The sequence below is a fragment of the Rhamphochromis sp. 'chilingali' genome, assembly GCF_963969265.1.
Source record: "Rhamphochromis sp. 'chilingali' genome assembly, chromosome: 22".
Lineage (NCBI taxonomy): Eukaryota > Metazoa > Chordata > Actinopteri > Cichliformes > Cichlidae > Rhamphochromis > Rhamphochromis sp. 'chilingali'.
Window position 1 is genome coordinate 24,120,465 of NC_137950.1, and position 21,213 is coordinate 24,141,677.

Here is a 21,213-nt window from a genome sequence, read left to right on the forward strand (position 1 = left end):
TTTAGCCATTCTGTGTCATTTTAGCTCCTGTGACATTCCACAATGGGTCATTTTTCACCTTTTCTTTCAGCGACAACCTGTTCTCCATCCCACCCCACCTCACTAGCACCGCTTACAATCACCATCAGCGTGTGCAACTGTTGCTGATAGCATACCAGCCTCGCACATCTCAGCATCACCTATTCGTTATGCACGGCACTGCTGCCTCAACAGAAAGGAGTGGCGCAAAGTTCCATTTTCTCCAGGCTATTTATTTAATGGATAATGCAAGGGACGTAAAATGGAAATCACGCATTCGACCATGGCTTTAACACTGGCTCCTCCCTGCCTGCCTTCCTGAACTGCATTCATTCTCACACCAGATGAACATAAATCATTTTGGTAACTTGCTATTACCAAGCTCATTATTTATTCTCCTGGATGTTTAAGGGGAAGAATAAAAAAATATATAAAATATTTAAAGCTCCTAGATGTGAGGAAGGGAACATAACCTTCATCTGCTGCTGTCTGTGTCGGTCTGGCACTAAAATTAAGAGGAAAAAAACGAAAAGATTGTGTGAGCATGTACATGTCAAAAGAAGTGATAAGGGAGAGCATTCATATATGCTAATCCCTGCCCCTCTCTGCTTCTTCTGTGGTGGCAGTGCAACGCAGAGGGTGCAAGCTGTGCTGGTGTGCTCTCCTTGTGGTTTGGCACAGCGATGAGGAGAGCAATGTGATGTGCCAGGCGCTTTGTATTCTAAGCCTGGGAGTAGAGGGATGGAGGCAGGAAGAAGGGGGGGAGGAGGGAGAAAATGAAATAGGAAGAGGAGACAGGGAGGAAGAGAGCACAGAGACAGTGTAATCACTTTTACACCCCCCGATACTGCTGTCCGCCTGACACTTGACTCTTACCCCAAGCCTTTTCTGCACTCCCCTCTACAATATCTCACACTGTCTGTGTGCCTTTCCCTTTTTACTCAGTCTAAACAGAAACTTGAGCTCACACGTTTTGGAAGTATTGCTTTTGTCCAGGTCTGTTTTGCTATCTTGTAACTTTTTTTGTTAATTTAGGTAAGCTTAGTTTCCATGTGCTTCCAGAGCTTTTTAAAGTGAACTCAAATATTTGGGTTTCATTATGTTCAAACTATCAAATTTCATATGGAAATTATGTTTTACTGCCTTTTGCCCCCTCCTGCGTATAGGTCCTGAGACAAAGCAGTGTAAGAAAATGAATGCAGTTCTGTATGATGGCATCTGAAACCAACACCGGCTCTCTGCTGTGAGGTAGTCCTAAGTGTCTGAGAGAAAAATACAATGATGTTCTGAGTTCACAGCGAAACAATCTGCCAGCCTGTCTACTCCAGCTCTGTTGGCTGAGATTCTACCTGACTAATTTTGGCTTCTCTATATGCTTGCATTTGAACAGAACAATGACTCCTTTTCAGAAGTTGTTCTATTTTAGAAAATCCCAGGCGGTTTACAGTCAGAGTTCTCAGAAGTATGCCAACAAGACTCAGACTTGGGTTTTCAACCTGTCAAGTTCTTACTTTAATTGTGGATGTGGTACAGTATGATGTTGAGTTCAGTTATCCCACTGTATTATCGTCTGTGCATCGATGTGCTTACCTGTGCAGTGGGCATGAGATGAAAATGCTGTTAAAGATTAAAGCAGACTCGCTTAAGAGTTTTCAGGATGCATGAGACATCTTCACAAGCTTTTCATCTTGAGTGGTTAAAGTGAGCAAACTGTCTAATGCAGAACCAACAACACACATGCACACTTAACCACAGTCCTGGCCACACCCAGCTCTTCCTCATTTCTTCCCTTTCTCTTGCCCCTTGATTAAATCTCTTTTTCCCCTAAAGTTCAAGTCTTGTCTGTACAACTAAAACCTAATTTTATCCCTCTATAGTTTTCTAAAAACTGATCAAAAGAACTGATCAGCACTAACTCACATATTCTTCCATGATGAGGTACATGCCTTTTTTTTTTTTTAAATCAAACCCTCATATACTAATTGTGTATTCATCTGTGGCTGAAGGTAGTGCCTAACTAATGCATTTTGCAAGGAAAAAAAAAAAGAGTGCAGAGCTACTTTACTTAGATATTAAAGGACTTTGGGCTGAGAGCCACAGAGTCGGAAAGCTGGTAACTGATGAGAGATAAAAGCATTGTTACATTGGCAGATGTATCCTCAAATTTGAATGATAAACAGCCACACAGCCTTCTTAAATGCTCTATAGGCAACCATGACACTAATCATTCATATGCAAGATCCCCGCTGGGTGTTAGTGGACTGTTCTGGTGAAACATAAGCCAAATCAAGACATACTACCATGTGTATTACAGTATAATGGGAAACAGATGTGGGGCAAAACTTAAAAGGATTAAAAGTAGCTCAGAAGTTTTAATTGTTCAACTGCCAGAGTTTGAAATAAGCTCCAGTTTATCAAGCCCCAACTGTCCCTAGACATTTATGCTAGAAAAAGTGTTAGGTAAGGGTTACAATACACACTGACAAAAGTTATGATAATTAATATGAGAATAGACATACAGTACACATACAAAAAAATAGTATTAGCAATGAAAAGACAGTATCAGTGCAGAAGAAGCATTTTCTAGTGTAGGCCAAATAAGCTTTTAAGTTCCTCAGTGTTTAGGGGGACTACCCGGTAGGTGGACTGATTATACACTGCTCATAAAAATAAAGGGAACACTTAAACAACACAATGTAACTTCAAGTCAAACTTTTGTGAAATCAAACTGTCCACCTAAGAAGCAACACTGATTGACAATCAATTTCACATGCTGTTGTGCAAATGGAATAGACAACAGGCATGCAAGACATCCCCAATAAAGGAGTGTTTCTGCAGGTGGTGACCACAGGACCTATGCTTTCTGACTGATGTTTTGGTCACTTTTGAGTGCTGGTGGCGATTTCACTCTAGTATGAGATGGAGTCTACAACCCACACAAGTGGCTCAGGTAGTGCAGCTCATCCAGGATGGCACATCAATGCAAACTGTGGCAAGAAGGTTTGCTGTGTCTCTCAACGTTGTGTCCAGAGGATGGAGGCACTACCAGAAGACAGGCCAGTACATCAGGAGATGTGGAGGAGGCCGTAGGAGGGCAACAACCCCCTAGCATGACCGCTACCTCCGCCTTTGTGCAAGGAGGAACCGGAGGAGCACTGCCAGAGGGGTGGCATGAGGGCCCGAGGTCCACAGGTGGGAGTTGTGCTTACGGCCCAACACCGTGCAGGATGTTTGGCATTTGCCAGAGAACACCAAGACTGGCAACTTCGCCACTGGCACCCTCTGCTCTTCACAGATGAAAGCAGGTTCACACTGAGCACATATGACAGACGTGACAGTCTGGAGACGCCGTGGAGAACGTTCTGCTGCCTGCAACGTCCTCCAGCATGACCTGTTTGGCAGTGAGTCAGTAATGGTGTGGGGTGGCATTTCTTCGGAGGGGCTGCACAGCCCTCCATGTGCTCGCCTGCGGTAGCCTGACTGCCATTCGGTACTCACATTTGAGAAAGGAAAGGGTTGCTGTTATGGCAACTTCCCCAAAAGTCTTGGTGGAACCTCAGGAGCCTCCTACTTTAGCTTGTTTTTAACCCGTGTCGCGAGACTTCAGTGAATCTAGTGGTAATGCCAGACTTAAGGTTCATCTAGCTCGCCTCCGGCTGGAAGCACGGGAAGGGCAGCCAGTGCGTAAAGCAGAGTTTTAGTATTTATTTATTCATTGTCATTGTCAAGAACAATGAAATTGCGTTTGGGGCTTCCATACAACCCAAAAAAAAGAAGAAAATAATAAATACCCCTTAAAACCCAAGTGTACATATTTAACCCAGTGTGACTCCAATGCAATAAGACAATCCTTAGCAATAATGTTCGTAGAAATTCAGACAAAGACCTGAGAAACATGACAAAATACAACAATGCAACCCATTCAATATTATTGTACTGTGAGATATGATATCAGATATGATAGTTATCTATTTAAGAAAGGGGGGGGGGGGGGCAGGAGGGGGAAGAGAATAAAGATATGATGCACCAATGCAGACCAGTTCATTGCTATTAAGAAGTTGGATATGGTTATTGTCCGTGAGAGGGGGGCAGAGAGTTCAGGAGCCTCACAGCCTGTGGATACAGGCTGTTGGCCAGTCTGGATGTTCTGGCCTGTATAGACCTGTACCTTCTCCCTGAGGGCAGCAGATGGAAAAGGTGTTTGATCTCAAACTCCAGATTTGCCAGTTGGAGATAGAAGCTGGAGAAGGAAGTCAAGCAGCTTCACATCACAATCAAAGATTTCGAAAGTTTGGTTACCAGTCAGCAGTCTGAGAAGACAAAATGAAATAACAAGGCCATCAAGCTGAAATTGAGGACACCCTTATAAAAGGGAATTCACCTGTGGCTAGAGGCAGTTCTCTCCTCCTCCTCCTTGCTAAAGATCATTTGCCACATGCGTTGAGCTGCCCCGGAGCATTTCATTTGTTTGTGTAAAGTTTGTGGTGGGAGTTAGAGGACTAGGTAAGTCTGGGGGACGCTGTACATTTCCTCACGTAGGATGTTTTCTGTTAAACACACTAGGTAAGTAGGTTGGTGCCACCCATGTAATGTTTGAGCAGGGACGTGCAGAGAGGTTTAAAGGGGCGGGTGCTCAAAGTTAAAAAGGGGCACATTGAACCAGGCTGAATAACAACAACACACATTCATCAAGAATCTAATATGGGAAGGGCGGGGCTGTGTTGATCTGAGACTGTAGACATTAAAAAGTCCACAGGAGAGATGGTAGCTGATTAAACAAGTGTCATGAGATAATAACAAAATGCAAAGATTGGTGACAGCGCTTGGAACCATAAGGCAACAAAAAACTGTGACATAAACTCGGCTCTGCCTGTGAATCACTCTTTGCTTCTCTTCTTCCTTCCTTCCCATCATTTCATATATCACTCTCCACTTGCTGTCCATCTGAGAACAAGGCACAACTTGCTATTGCAATAAACTATAATCTAATTATCCACACCTAACAACTCTTGCACTTAATCTATAATAAAATGATGACAGAAAAATGTTATAGCACTGCCTTTAGTAGCCTCATACAGCTCCTACTGTTTCCTCCTCATGTCCTTACCAGCCATGTCTGCACAATGTTATATCATGAGTAATATTTTTTTAAATCCAGCTAAATAAAACACACACACATGCACGCACAGTGACATTTTAGACCTTCTTCAGAATACTGTATATACTATGGGCATCATGGTGCTGATCCAGAATCCTTACATTATTATTCATTACTAGAGCTACAATAATAAAGCAATGAGGAGGGGGAAGTAATAAATATGAAATAATGTATTTATGATGATTCCATTTGTTTCACTATCCACTCTGTGCAGGGCAAAGCTTATTACATGTTTAAACTGTAGAGATACAATCATTTCACTGCTGTAAAATCCAACTTTTGTCTTATTTAAAATATAAATCTAATATAATCTGCTTCTTAATGTATGTTTTTTAAAATACAGCTTGTGTTTTTTAATATATTATAATTATAATAATTATTATGTGGACATGCATATTAGATCGTTTTTTAGTGAAATATAATCCCTCCAGAAAGGCAGGAAATGCCCAGAAACTTACTTTAAAACTAAATATGTTCTAAATACTTTAAAACTAAATATGTTCCCTAAAACGGTGACAGAGCTACAGACCCATGACAGCCTTACACAGGTAGCCAGCAGCTATGACCAGCACTACTTGTGCAGTTAATAAAAGGACAGGTAATGTTTGTCGCGCTGTTGCACACACAGCACGTCCGTTTGTTTCAGTTCGTCAGTTGCAACAAGACAACTTACCAACGTGTACGTAATAAGCTAATACTCCTGTGTGCTACACACTACAGTGTACGCTGTACACCTACTTACTGGTTGTGTCGCATCAGTCTGTGTCTCTGAGTTAACTTGTGTTTCTCCTACAGCTCCGGACCGCAAAAAATGCGCGTGCTCTTTGTGAGCTCGTTCCCGGCTCGTAACCAGCGCGTTCTGCCGTCGAGGGCGATCATTGGTTAATAGTGATCATGTGACTGATGCAAGCCAGATCCTTTTATTTAGCAAAACTGTGATTAATAGTTAAATATTATTGTTGAGGGGCACAGACAGGACTCCGCACGCACACACACATAAAAAAATAAATAAAAAATTTTTAAAAGTTGCCTCAACAAAAGGGCACTTTGGGCACTCATCATGAAAGGGGCGGGTGCTCAAGCCCCTCTAGCCCCCCCCCTCTGCACGTCCCTGTGTTTGAGCTTATTTTGTGAGTTGAGGATTAGGGCTTTGTTTCTTTTGTTTCTCTCTTAAAGTAAAGCTCAGCTTTCTGGGTTTGTCTTTTTGGTGTTTTTCTTCGGCACAACCAAACGCTCCCTTTCTCCCCCACATTGTTGTATGACTTTGAGACTTTTTTTTGTTGAGAAATTAACCATTAAAACTCTTTTGCTACAACAGTTGTACTGACCTATTGAAGTTGTTGTGTTACCCCCTCCTGCCAACGAGAAGGCATAACACAAGATTGTCATATCTCTGTTAAGACTCAGAACTTGGTCAGCCTATTTTTTTCCCCCTTTTATTTTAGAAATATCAGTATCTATATTAGTCTTATCCCATTTCGGCTCTACTACACAGGTCTATAAACAGCTGCCAAAACATATTTGGTGACTGATTTTAGAATTTTTTTTATTTTAATTGTATTTTTTTTAAGCACATCTAGCTAAAGGGCCAGTGACCTCATGCCATCGTAAAAAGTCGGTCTGTCGATCGAGAAGTAATACTGCTCAGAGTATTGGAAGAGTATTGGTGAAACTTGCAGGGATCACCTAATGGGTCTATACCCAAATTGTGGTCAACAATCGCTAAATCCCAACTGTGTCATTGATGTTCTGCTTATCTTTATCTAGCATGGGGGTCCTCCCAGAAGGCTGACCAGTTACAGCATCAATTCAGATTTTAAGACAGTCTCAAGCCCTGCTGTCTGTTTTGGGATGCAGTTTGTTCACTGTAATCTGGAGTCTCAGTCCAACTAGTGCTTGCAGCAAATTTATATGCAAGCTCACCAAGACTGCAGAGCAGAACAAGGATGACTGTTGCCAGCTGCAGTCCAGAAGGATGGCGGTGGGGTCTGTCTGTAGGACTCACTGGGGAAGCGCCTGAATATTTTACTCAGATTTTTTAATTTGTCACAAAATGCTCAGCATTGAAATGTTGGCACAAAACTTCCTTATATAGTATTCATTAATAATTCATCTAAGAAAGCATCAGTGTGTCTTCTCAGACGCATGAACACACCTTTACATCTGCCACAACTTGAATCTAGTTCTTTGGGAAACACTACACAATGATCAGAGTTTGATGACCAAGTGGTGTTCCTGTACGCGAAACATCTTAATGTCACGTTTCCTTACAATGGTAACTATAATGAAACTGTCATCTCTCGTTACAAGGCTGTTTTTTGATGATAAAGAAAGGGCCATGCCCAAAAGGAGTAAGGTATATAGAGAAGAGAATAAGAGAAAATGAATTTATAGAGCCGTTTCTCGATTGTAGGCCGCAAATTAAAAACCTTTTACAAATGTAAATTTTTGAGTGAGCTCCAGAAATGTTCAGGAAATTTAGCATTGTTGTATCTATGCCTTCGCAAACAGAAAGGATTGTCTTTTTGCCAATCCAATGTATTTGTCGTTGTGTTCATAGAAGGGTCTGTAGTTATCAGAGTTTAGCCTTTATATGTTCAAATCACAAGCCTTTGTCTATTTTCTGTGTCGTAATATCTGAACTAATTTTTTCTGCAAGAGCAGCATGGAGGCATGCAGGCGGGATCTCTGCCAGCAAAGATGTGGCTTGTAACAGCTCTCTTTTTAGTGACAGTCTATGGCATATTCAGCATCCTCAAATGTTTATATTGAATGTTTCAGAAGCTTGAAAATCACCATGGCAATGGTTCCAAAGACAAAAGCCCTAGCCTTTTGTCATGGGTAATTATCACAGAGTAGGCCCCTTAAAGCCTTCCATTTGGCTCTGAACAAATTCACATTTAATTTTGCTCTCATGCATTTGACACAGGGCTTTTTTGTATTCAAATCAGGCTTAGATGTAGAATTTAAATATTGACTGAAATGAGTTCTGTTTGACGCAAGTAGTTCTTTCTGCTTTTTCTTTCTCCAGATTATTTCGATATTTGGAACCATGGAGAAGGGATAAGAAGGGCTATAGAAAGGCCACTTGAAATTTCCTAACGAAGCCACCTTCCCCATATAAGTGAACATTCGAAAACACAATACCTTGAAAATGAGCTTTGGTATTAAACCCAAGTTTAGGTGTCTTATCTCCCACTAGCTGCTGAGTCTCTAAAAGCTGACTTAGCAGAATGAAGAATAACTGCGAGCTTTTGCCAAAGCCGATCCCACTGAAGTGTCATTTCCACACGCTCTGTTTTAAACTCCATGTAACTTCAAATAAGTAGGTCAGAGAAATATGAAAAAAAGTGCTGTGGGGGAATCGACTCAGAGCTACATACAATGTGATGACATTATGTACAATATAGAGATACATCTTAGGTTATATTTAATGGTTAGGTTCTCCAGCAATTTGGTTTAATTGAACATGAATCACTAAATGCAAAATTAAGCCCCATGTCTGTTGGCTGCTCTCAGTTTGTGTTGGTTTTTCAGGCTCTCAAAGCAATAATCAGAATTGGTTCCACATCACCCAGCTGCTTCGGACGCAAACTTTAATTTTACAAACCAAAAATTTCTTGTTATAGGAAAAAGGTTGTGGTTTGGATTAAAATATACCCCTTCATAGCATTGATCATTAACTTACCCGGTGTGTTTAATTGTGACATTGGGGGGTCTTTTTATAAACTTCTATGTGATGATTGGAAATGAGACCCATTTCAGAATGGCCTTTATCCAGTACATGACATCACCACAGGGCACATGCGCATCTGCCAGGAGAAGTAGAATGACTGGCTAGAACCATGAGGAGACATGTAAAGTTTTGTCTTAATGTTATAAAATTATAAAGAGAAATTACACTATTTGTATATAAAGTGTAAACTAATTAAAGAGTGAGAAATCTTTACGTGCATTAACCTTTGTTTTTATTTTATTTTCATTTCATCACAATGTTCAACCTTTTTGCTTAACCTGGACTAGCAGCACAACAGAAATAAATTTTTTGACAAGTTAATTCAACCTTGTCTTTGATTCAGATTGTAATAGCTCAACAATTAGAATATGCATATAAAGATATACAAGCATTTGAAAAAGGAAAATCAAGTATATCTCATGATTCAAAAGCTTAAAGAAAACATTGGCAACAATAACTTGAAGAAATCATTTATGTTTCGAGTTTCCAGGAATTTTTATGCAGATCTCTTTTAAGGTCCGGCCGCAGCAGGTTTGAGGTCTGGGCCATTTCCACACGTTGATTCTTCTCTTTTTTTAGCCATTCTGTTGTAGAGTTATCAGTGTACTTGAGATCATTGTCCTGCCTTTTACCCTGTTTCAGCCCAGCTTTAGCGGCCTCTTAGATTGCCTCACGTTTAACTCTGAAGTACTTTGGTATACAGGAGTTCATGTAGGCGTGTGAGTGTGACTGCAAAACAAGAACAAATAATCATTCCTCGACCACTGTGATTGACATTTGGTATTATATTTGTGAAGTGTGTTTTGATATGCTGTGTTTGGTTTTTGCAAAACATAGTGCTGTGCATTATGTTTAGATATCGCTACATTGGTCTCATCTGTCCAAAAGACAGACAAAAGTCTTCTGGTTTGGTCAGATGCAAACCAAAGCTGTGCTACCTTGCTCTTTTGCTCCTTGCTCAAGAGGCTTTTCTCCTGTCAGCAGTTCTAAAAAAAGCCGTACCTGTTAACTCTTTCTCTAATTACATTGTCATGCTAACTGCGGCCTGTGGAGTCTGAGATGTAGCTCTTGGTCTTATTGCGATTTTTCTAAGCATTGCTTGAGTTGACTTTGCTAGGGTGTTCAGCCCTGTTAAGATTTTGGCATTGTTTTAACATACACACCTGAGTTCTCTGAATAAGTAAACTGCCCAAACCTCTGCTTTTATAGGTGCTCACACATGCTGAGGATCAGTTAATCAAGTGCATTTGATTACGAGCACCTGGCTGCAATTTATTCTCTTAATCTCTATAGACGCTGCAACAGTTTATGTAGTTTTTTTTAGAGGTCTGCACATAGTCCTGTCAAACCTTTGTTTTTCACCTTACTGTATAGAAGAATAAAACACTAGCAGACAGATTATAAGTCAGCATGTGGATAAGCCATCCTACCTAAATGAGTTTATATGGCAATAAAGCAAAAGTGAGTGATCTTCTGTCCTTCATCACCCTGACGCTCATTCATTTCCTTACCTCACCTCCTCTCTGCTCATGTGCAATCTGGATGTTGAAGCCTCTGCTGATGTCTGAAATGTTTCAGACATCAGCAGAGGCTTGAATGCCTCCTGCAACCTCTTTGCCTCCCTCAGTAACTCTTCCAAACGCCGTTAGAAAGGTTCAATAATTCACAAGCTAGTTGCCATAAGGATAAAGCTTATTTTTTCCCCCCATATGCAATAAACTGGAGGACACTCAGCACCAGCGAAAAAAAGAGAGAAGGATTCTGTTAAAAATACTGCTGACAAATTTATAAGAACATATTGCAAAGCTGAGCCTATAAATTTTTTACTAAATCGTATGGTGGTTGTTGTATGGAAAGAAAAAAAAAAGGAGGAAAACCTCACGGCTCAGTAGTAGGGCGAGTGTCCAGCAGAGAGATTTATTTACACAAGATTATATGAAAAAAGAAAAGTTTTTACTACAGTGCATGATACAATATTATTCTTGTAGTCTATTTATAATCAGGTTCACTCAGTAACAACTTGCAGTGGTCTGATTTTTTTTCTTTACAGGCATTATTTATGAGGTCTCTAATATTTAAATGTGTATAACATTTTCCAAGTTCAGCCTGACATTATATGAATTGCAATGGAAATAGGCCAGCATATATTTTTTCAGATTTTATGTATGAGAGTAGAAAAAAAACGTGTTCAAGTGCTTTAACCAGTCTATTTATAGCCAGCGTGACTGGATCTTAAGTTTTTTTGCTTTATTGTTTCACTCACCATCTCCGTTAAGGAGCGGCTGAAAGTTTTATTCTTCAGTTTTTTCAGTGAGAAGTTATTAACAACAAATATTTTTATAGACCTCTTTGATATTAACCAATATTTTTATATTTTAATATTTCAACCTAATTTCCTGCTTTCTTCTCCCCAACAGAGCCACTACATGACTGTTCATATCCCTTTCATCTACTAATTTTCAAGCAGACAGTACATTTCCTATTTTTTAAAAGTTGCCATTTTACTTAATTCATTTAAACTTTTCTTCTTTCCACCATGACGCTGTTATCTTGTGCGTCCCCAGTGTCCTGCAGAGTTTCTTTCCTTTCCGACTTACTCTTTATCAAAACCTTGTCATTTCCCAGCAGAGAATAGTTGACTATGTCCTCCCATTTGTTTTTCCAAGAATAGACTATGCTGTTATCTGGAAATTGTATGTCTCTCAGAATTACTTCCTGCGTCTTACGGTTCCCATGGATCACTTTGGTGTAGCTCTTTATTTATTAGACAGGTGGATAATTTTGATGTAGTCTGTGCTTTTACAAATCATAATCCCAATTGTGTTTTTTCCCTCTTTTTTTTTAGTTGAAATCAGTGTAACCAGCTTCATTATATGAACGTATTTTGGTCAAGAGATTTACTCAAGGATATTTGTGACTGCAGTAAAGAAAAAAAAAACACAAAAGAAGGTTAGAAATGATGAAAAATAACTTTTTATTTAAATTAGGAAACTGTCTTTATGTTGAGGGGATGCACACTATAGCATGAATCCCCTGTCTATGACAGGGGTGGGTAACTCCAGGCCTCATGAGTGGTGTGCTGCAGCTTTTAGACATCACCCTGGGTCAACACACCTGAATCAAATGATTAGTTCATTACCAGGCCTCTGGAGAACTTCAAGACATGTTGAGGAGGCAATTTAGCCATTTAAATCAGCTGTGTTGGATCAAGGTCACATCTAAAACCTGCAGGACACCGGCCCTTGAGGCCTGGAGTTGGACACTCCTGGTCTATGAGAAACACAAAACCAGAAATACACACATACACAAAAGTTAACACCTGACCCCCTACTCACACTCGCCCTCTGTTGCCATGGTGAAACAAAGTGAGGTCTTAAAACTGTAAGTGCAGGGAGCCAGGCAAAAGTGACATTATATGGGATTATTCTAAATCCAATAGAGGGGGGAAAAAGGATCAGGTAGATCCTTCAGGACCTGGGATTTAAAAGGACAATAATTCTGACTGGGACTTGCTGGGAGGATAACACCTGTAATCTCTCCATGATAAGTAGTTGTATTTCTTACACCAAACCTTCTGGAGCTGAAAAATTAGGGCAAATGCAGAAATTCTAAAACTGTATTTCCTCAAACAGCCACTAGAGACTGGCTTCAGAACCAGGTTTACTACCAGTTATGATAGAGCTTCAGTTTAAAATTCTCAAATTTAGAATAGTAGTAAACATATTAATGCCTTGGCATGAACAAGTCTGCACCTTTTTTAAGTGAATGACATTCTAATATTGTTTCATGTGTATGCTAGCAGGTATCAACTGAGCTAGTTAATATCAAATTAAAGCTAGCTAAACTTGACTTAAACTTCATCCTCTTGAACAAAAGTGTTTGCTTATGGCTCCGTAAAACACTTGTTCTTTAACTCTGTACAGAACTGGTGCTATATGAATAAAATAAATTAATTTAAGATATGATATCATGTGGGTACTCCCATCCTTTATATACAGTTCTTGATTAGCCTCCACTTAGTAAAGTCTGAAACATTTTACTTCACACTACTACCATTAAACATTTCATTAATACTAAGGGAGGTGATCCGGAGTTTAAAGAAAACATTATTTTGCCATTCATTGTTTTTCCTATGGGATCTTAGAGAAATTTGCACAACAACATCCCGCCTCACGAGTTTCCTCTCGGATGCCTTTATGTTGTCAGCCTTGCCAGCGATTACAGCCCGCAGGGCAGGTAAAGGGCTGTGTTGTTGCAGAAGGTTGACAGAGAAGAAAAGCTCTGGGCTCAAAGGAATGGGCCTTCCCCTCACCGCACAGCAGCCATTACTCTAAATCACCCCCCTTTTTCCTCCTCCTCCTTCTTTATCCCTGACCTCCGTTAGAATTCACTGACCTGGAAAATATCTGGTGAGTCCAAGCCACCAAGAGCGGCACTGGCCCTAGCGTCGCCTGCAAACAGAAGAAATATTGAGCCAATTACAAGATTATTATCTGGTGGTAGTGGCAGGGGAACACAGTGGGAGTGTATTTATGCCTGCCAGTGCTCCCTGCTGAAAGAGGAAAAATGAATCAGAGGCTTTTGGGAGAGAAGTGGACAGTACTCATTCCCACTTGCCTTTATTTCTTTACAACTCCCGTTTATTAACAGACTTTGGCTCCCATCCAAGCCCCTTTCTAAAAGGTCAAAGATAACACCAGGAAATGGCCCTTTTGGAGCTGATAGTTTGTTAGTATTTTCACCTGGCTAATTCATATGCCGTGCTGTCATATTGTGTGTGCACCTGATTTACAGTAAATATGACCTATGACACATTCAGACTTTTTTTCACCATTTATTTAAGAGACATGAGTCACAGCCTGGATATGAGGGCAGAGCTGAGTCGGTTTGCAAGTGTAATTTGTTCAGCAGGGAAGGGAAAGCATTGATGCATCAGGCCCTTTATTCCAAAGTGGTTGCTTTATAGACAAGCTTACAAAGGGCACATTTAGTGATCTACTGCCTGTTACTGTGTACATTGGATTTGGTTTTTTAATAGGGAATAGAGTTTCCTGAAAGAATCCTGGCCTCTCTTTCCAGCTAGTTAGTTCCATATGAGAGGAATGACGTACATTTACAACTTGTATGATGTTCTGTCATGTCTACAAACTGTTTGTTTGTCATCTTCTAAACATTGTAGTCAGCCTTTGTATTTTTTCTTGTTTTGTCTTCTGTACTCAAACGTATGCCAAAGCATTGAATTTGATTTAAAGGGAAGCCTGGGTTTGCGTGCTCCGTTTCGTATTTCATTTTGGGTCTGCATCTTGTTTCACAAGTCGATCCCACTGCCTGCGTTTCATGCGTCAGTATGCTTAGGGAGTCGTTTTTTAGCAGTGTGATGAAGACATCAAAGCAGAATCTGGAACTGCAGTAAATCTCAAGCACTTGGACGGTATGTCATCTGTTACATCACCTACCACTGCCAGTAAAGTTTCATTAGAAAGCGCTGCATGCTTCTTCTCTAGAATGGAAAGAAATGTCCTACTACAGTTCCCCTACTGTAAAAAAAAATTATTTCCCCAAGTAAAACTTTAATGTTGAGAATTAAAGTTCTTCTCTTTATATAACTTTACTGTGTATTAGTCACATTATTGGTTAGACCTTTGACAGCTTTGAGGATTTGTTTTGGAGGTCATCACAAGTACAAAATCTGTGACACCACTCCAAGATACACCAGATGAGCATGGATTTTCTTAATGATCTCTGCAAGCACAAAAACATGCCTGATCTACTCGAGTTGCATTGTGGGTAATATAGACAAAAAGAGAATTGGTTGGAATTAAAGTAACAGAAACTGGCTCTGCTGCATCATTTCATATAGATGCAAATCTGGCTGCAGCCTACTGCTTATCCAGAGTTGGGTCACAGTGGCAACAGTCCTTCTCCTCAGTAATGCCCACAAAGCCATGAGATGGATAAACATTTAACTGAGTTCTGGGTTTAGCCTGGGCGTCTGACCTACTAATTGTGCCCTCTAGACTCCCAGGAGAAGTTGCAAAAAGGTAACAAGCGATGGCTTGGTTTCAAACTGCCTCTGCATATTTAGACTTGTTACCTTTACTTGACTCTTTAAAAGTAATTAATTTTAGCCACTTGTAACCACAGTTGCATTCAGTTGGTCGGTACTCAGAGCTCTGAGAGGCACATAAACAAGAACCCATGATAAGTAAAATCCTTTGCTTAGAGTAAATGGTGTAGCTGTGTAAGTTAGCCAAAGCTAAATTTGGGAAAACCTGGAATAAGTGTTCAAATTTCATTTTTCAAACAGAAACAAATATGCTGTTTAATCAGTATTGCATTTTTCAGGTGACTATAAAATTTATATCACTCTGACTACTACTTTATGACGTCTCTATTTTAACTTCCAAACATGGCTGTCTTCATGTAATCTACATTACACCATGCCACATCCCTCCCTGTCTCCGAAAATTCCCCCCACTGTTTCGAGTGGCCTCGCAGCACCACACCACTGCTGTTAGCGCATCGACCACAGGACCAGCTCAACGCACACCATGAAATATGGATGCTTCCTTTAGTACAGACTCATTTCTTTTTCATAACGCAGTAATGTTCTCTTTTGCGTCGGAAACCTGTGAGGACTGCTTTGGAAGGTTGGTGGTTCCCAAATCAGCATGTTCCCGATGTAGGCAGGAAGACATTCTGAGTGTCTGCCTGCATGCCAGCGTCTGGAAGTCCTCTTTTATCAATAAATAGTCTCAATGTTCTCCATCAGTGACTTGTCAGCTCTGCAGCCTTTGTAATCCCTGATGGCATTGATTTTGTTTCAAAGTACTATTATACTGCCTCGCTCTGGACTCTCGGTGCGATGGGGCAGAGCTAATGCGAGAGGAAAGGAGCCTTGTCCGGGATCCTCTTTACACAGCTGTAGGAGAGGTCGCAGTTACTGAGAGGACTCCGGAGGTCAGCTGACGGTCAGTGTTGCAGGAAGATGTCGAGACATCGGTGCACCTGTGTTGACGCTGTTGCTCTTATCGACCACATCCTGCTTGTCCCCACTGTGCTGACCTCGTGAATCGTCCCTCAAAGAGGGGATTCACTCAGGATACTGGATGTGTTTTGACATTGGCCTGAAGGTATTGACTTGTAGCTCTTAGATCCATTTCACCTCACACACTGAGATCAGCCAGCAGCTGTTTTAAAACCTGAGACAACCATAAAGAAAACTGACAATGCCATTCTTGTTCTGTCATTTCGGTGATCCAACCTGCAGCAGCTTTACTCACAAAAACAGTACATTCAGCAGCTTTACCTAGTTTACTGTTTTCATTATGCTTATAGTATGTTTTCTTTTACAACTATTGCTGCATATTATAAAAAATCTATTCGAAAAGTTTGAGCGTGCACACATTTATTCCAATTTCCATGCACTTTCCTGTACCTGTGCAGATGGCAGATTAATCTAAATCTGAATCTTCAGGCCGTAACAGCGACAGATCCGACAGATCTTTAATGTCTGCACCTGTTATCTGTTCGTTGTCAACCCACCAGTTAGAGCATTTGATCAGAAAGAGCTTGTATTTGTCATTATAAAGAGTAATTGCAAACAGCCCCGAGCAAAAACAGCCATCACGTTCATCTCGGCTAGTGTCTTTTAGAAATGCACTCTGTTTGTTTAGCGCTCCGTCTCGGCAAACATGCCCTCTGTCTTATTTCATACTGTGCATGCTAAACGGAGCATGATTGTATACCAGTGTCTTAGCAAGGATGAAAAACGGTGCCTGTCACATCAGAAATTAAAACGTGCCTACTGTCAGGCAGAAGCTGCACTGTGATTGTATATGTTACTATGTATTTTACTACATGGTATTACACGCAACAGATTCAGTTGTCGAGCACTCTCCAGAAATTTATGAGGACCACCCTCTTTGATGGTCTTCTGTCACAGGTGGGAAACTTCATCTACCTTGGGAACAGGCCGGGCCACTTAGTCGGTGCCAGTCCTTGCTTTACGCAGCAGCCAAGCAGATGAATAATTGACACTTGCATTCTGTACTTTGGTGAATTTTAAAGCTGTATTCTGCAGAGACTCTAAATGGTAGAGGGAGGGTGCGTTAATCATTCATGGGCTGCTTTTACCCACTTTTGGAGAGTGGAGGTAGAGAGATGTGAAAGAAAATGGTGAAAAGATGCCATTTATAACTACGACCAAATATTATAATTTCAGGGATTGCTCTAGCTGAACTTTATCACCAGGATTTCATTTCATTTAGGATCAGTATGTGGCTATGCATTGTGTTCAGATTGCTCAAGTGGAACCATTTATATGAGAAATTTTCCAAATTATGCTTGAAATAAACATAATGTTGAACCATATGTGAACCTTGTGAGGAGGAAAAAAAGTCTCCCTATCCACTTGAATGGATTTTTTGGATACTTTTTTTTTCCATTTGTTGAAAAAGAATGGCAAGAAGGTGATCATACTGCGAGGGCATTGAGTATTAATATTTTATAACTGGCATTACCATAGTAGAGGTATAGAGATTGACATTCTCTCTTTTTTGCTCTGGACAAGAGTGAGGAATACCCCCTTTCAAATGCACCCAAGGGAGAGCCCCCTCTTTTATAACCACACCACATCTCTTTACATCCAGAGGCGTTCCTGAAAGCGGAGCTGCGGCAAACCTGCCAATCAACATTTGGTCACGCATGAGAGAAATCCAATAAATAAACTTCTGCAACCAAACTGTTACTAGTGTTATTCTTGATTGATTGGATTCAATGTTTTTGATGACTTAGCTGGAGTTCGTCCAGTTTTAATGTTTATTGTTGTAAGAGCGGTTGTGTAACTGCGACAGTTGCTTAGTAGGTTTCGGTGAAGAGTGCAGGTCAAATAAATATTTCACTTCCTTTTTTCTCTCTCACTATTTTCTCTTCTCAGAGAGCTGATGCCCAAGACCCTGGAGGGTCAAATCACAATGGAGAAAACTCCTAGCTACTTTGTGACCAGGGAAGCTCCTGCCCGAATCTCCGCCATGTCCCGGAACACCAAGCTGATCGTCGTAGTGAGGGATCCTGTCACTAGAGCTATCTCCGACTACACACAGACACTGTCTAAGAAGCCTGACATTCCCTCGTTTGAGAGCCTCACCTTTAAAAACAGGACTACAGGGCTCATTGACACATCATGGAGCGCCATCCAGATTGGCATCTACGCCAAGCACCTGGACAACTGGCTGCAGTACTTCCCCATGGAGCAGATCCTGTTTGTGAGCGGCGAGCGTTTGATCAGCGACCCAGCTGGAGAGCTGGGCCGTGTGCAAGACTTTCTCGGGCTCAAGAGGATCATCACAGACAAACATTTTTATTTCAACCAGACCAAGGGATTCCCGTGCCTGAAGAAAGCAGAAGGCAGCAGCAAGCCCCACTGCCTTGGAAAAACCAAAGGGCGAACCCATCCAAACATTGACCCTGAGGTGGTGCAGAGACTACGAGACTTCTACAGGCCCTTCAACATGAAGTTCTACCAGATGACAGGAAGATTTTTTGGTTGGGATGACTGAATGTTTAGTTTAGTTTTGGTTTTTTCTCGTGAAGTTGAGAACTATCAGACTGCAAAGGATCACAACTGACAGAAAATCAATATAAGATTCTGAGAATAAAGTTTTGTTGTTATGAGAATAAAGTTTTAATTACAATAACATAGTTATTAGGGAAAAAAGGCTACTTTGGCAAAAAAAAAAAAAAAAAAAAGTCATGGATAATTCCAAACATATATAATTATCATATTAAATTTAGTTTATTAAAAAAATTATATAGAAATATTTATATTTTAAAAAATATTTTATGACATAAAAACGATTAATTAATTTTTAATAATACTTAATTATTTGAGATATATTTGATTGATAGTACTTTTATTTATAGTAGTCAACCCCCTGCCAAAAACAGGTCACTAGGGAAAAATGTGTGTTCTGCAACCGGTTGGTGAGTGGTTGCCGGAGGTTGCTGGATGTTACCAAGTAAAATCTGGCCACAGATGTGAGGGTGTACCAAAAACCTTCTTGATTGTTTCAGAGGCTAACAGATTGCAGCGTTGCCTGTGGAAGACCCCAGCTTATCTCTAAACACTCACCAAACATTTACTGAGAAGAAAACATTCTGCTTCAAAGCATCTTCATTACAAACTGCATGAGATGGCTGCCACTCGCTAGCGACCTAAGCAGTTGCAACACATGGCTGTGAACTGAGCCTGGTTAGAAGGAAACAATATACTGATTTAAAAGAAGTGATAGCTTTTATTAGTTAACTTGCATATGCATCATCTGGTATTTGTTTTTTACGAGTACCTTACTGAGGGTGATACAAAATGGTATAAGAAAAAAAACAAACTTTTTTTCTGCTACTTTTGTTCAAAAACCATGGAGATTCCTTACACTTTCTCTAAATATTATTTCCCTAGTGGTTTTTAACCCCTTATAAATGGCATAGCTTTATGCTAATTTTGTATTTTTCTCAAATTAGTGCAAATTAATATTCAAAATTAAAAAAAACTATATATGTAAAATTATTATAATAATTATTATTATATTATCAATATTAGTATTGCCACTTTTAATGCCTAATTTTGTTTTTTTGCCGAGATATGACATTTTTTCCTAATAGGTTTGAAGAATATTTACACTTTTTCAAAGAACCAGTACTTTTATTCACTCGTTTGCTTACCGTTCTCTTAGATTCCCAAATCTGTTCTCAAAGTCTTGTATTTTTTTTTTCCAAACAGTGTTTCCACCACTCCATCCTCAGCATTAATACACTAGCAGCAATACAGGGCTGTTAAAAAAGATCAAGATGCCCTATCTCACCTCAGTGGCAGTTTTGATATGCAATATTTCTCTGCTACATTTTCCATCCTCAGAACTCGTTGTGATCCACGCTCATGGAGATGTTTTCTTCAAAAAAAAAAAAAAAAAAAAGAGTGAGTTGTTGGAGGATTTGCATCATATCTGCCTGCATTATCTGGGGAAACTTTTTTTCTTTCACGTTGCAAGTCCTCGGCTGTGAAATGGAAATTATTGTGTGCTGTGCTTCCGCAAGAGGATGGGTAAAATCCCATAGTGTCCAGGAGCTTCTGATAAAAACTAATGCCATATATTAAACATGACTGCTTTAAAATGTTCACATTTTTTCTAGCAAAAGTAATATGAAAAGATAAAACATAGTTATTTTTTGAAATGTATTTATTCGAGAGGTACACGAGAAGCAAGTATGCATTTTGAGCAACTCCTCGGTGAGTGTGTCCTCATTTATTATTATGTTTTCCATGCTTTTAGAGTTTTGTTTGTTTTATACTGTGTGCGCTAAAAAATTGTTATCCTCGTTTTAATTTCAGGTCGTTCATTTCATTATGTATTTACTATACATGGATGAATGTGGTGTTGGAACACTTTCAGTTCCAGAGTTGTGAGTTTGTTATTTCAAGGGTCGTTTACCCACCTTCAGTTAATGAAACTGCAAGCAAAGATAGCACTCACTGTTATTCAAGAGACATAGACTCCGATGGAGGAAAAGGGCCTTCCCAAACTGTGACTCAGATTTCCTCAACATGCCTCCTTGTGTATTGAATACACTTAATGTCACTGGCCTTCCTTGCCTTGAGGCAATGTGTGTGTGTGTGTGTGTGTGTGTGTGTGTGTGTGTGTGTGTGTGTGTGTGTGTGTGTGTGTGTGTGTGTGGACACTGTGCTAAACCCAGGGAGCATGAGAACAATGACTGAGTTGTGTTCCTTCTTTGTCCACTTGTATTGTGAGCTACTTTCTGAAAGCAGATGTGCCTCAAAAGATAACGCAATCAACAATGTTAACAATGTTATTTTCTGTGTGTGTGTTTGTGCGTGGTTGTGCAAGAGAGCTTCAGAGAAGAACCTTATATAGACTTTGGGGAGATTATGTAACAAATCTAACTTTATTGTTGCGACTGTTTCTTTCTTAAAGTGTTGAGTTTTTTTTTCGCACCCGTTGAATAAAAGATGTTATATGTAAATATTTTGTGTATCTGAACCTCTCTCTCTTTTTTTTTTTTTGGGGGGGGGGGGGGGGGGGGTGTCATGGCTGTAACTTCATTGCAAAAATCCAGGCATAAGGTGTATATCCACACTCATAAGGATGAGCCACTAAAGCTCAGCCTTCTACGGATTGATAACACCCATTGGTTCCTGCTTTCCCATCTCCTCTGTTACACCTTCCCATATTGTCTCAGCTTATCTCTGCCCAGCCTCCATGGAAGAGTGTCAAAAGGAATTATT

At 40.1% G+C, this 21,213-nt stretch overlaps 1 protein-coding gene across 1 annotated transcript in view; it reads left to right on the forward strand.

The window, feature by feature from the left end:
• LOC308390416 (heparan sulfate glucosamine 3-O-sulfotransferase 3A1-like) overlaps nucleotides 1–20,667 on the forward strand; it is a 41,080-nt gene extending 20,413 nt beyond the window's left edge. The window contains exon 2 of the mRNA XM_080872389.1: nucleotides 17,851–20,667. Within this exon, the coding sequence (XP_080728515.1) occupies nucleotides 17,851–18,472 (622 nt within the window). The 3' untranslated portion in view covers nucleotides 18,473–20,667. The remainder of the gene's footprint in view (nucleotides 1–17,850) is intronic.
• The last annotated feature ends 546 nt before the right edge of the window (nucleotides 20,668–21,213 follow it).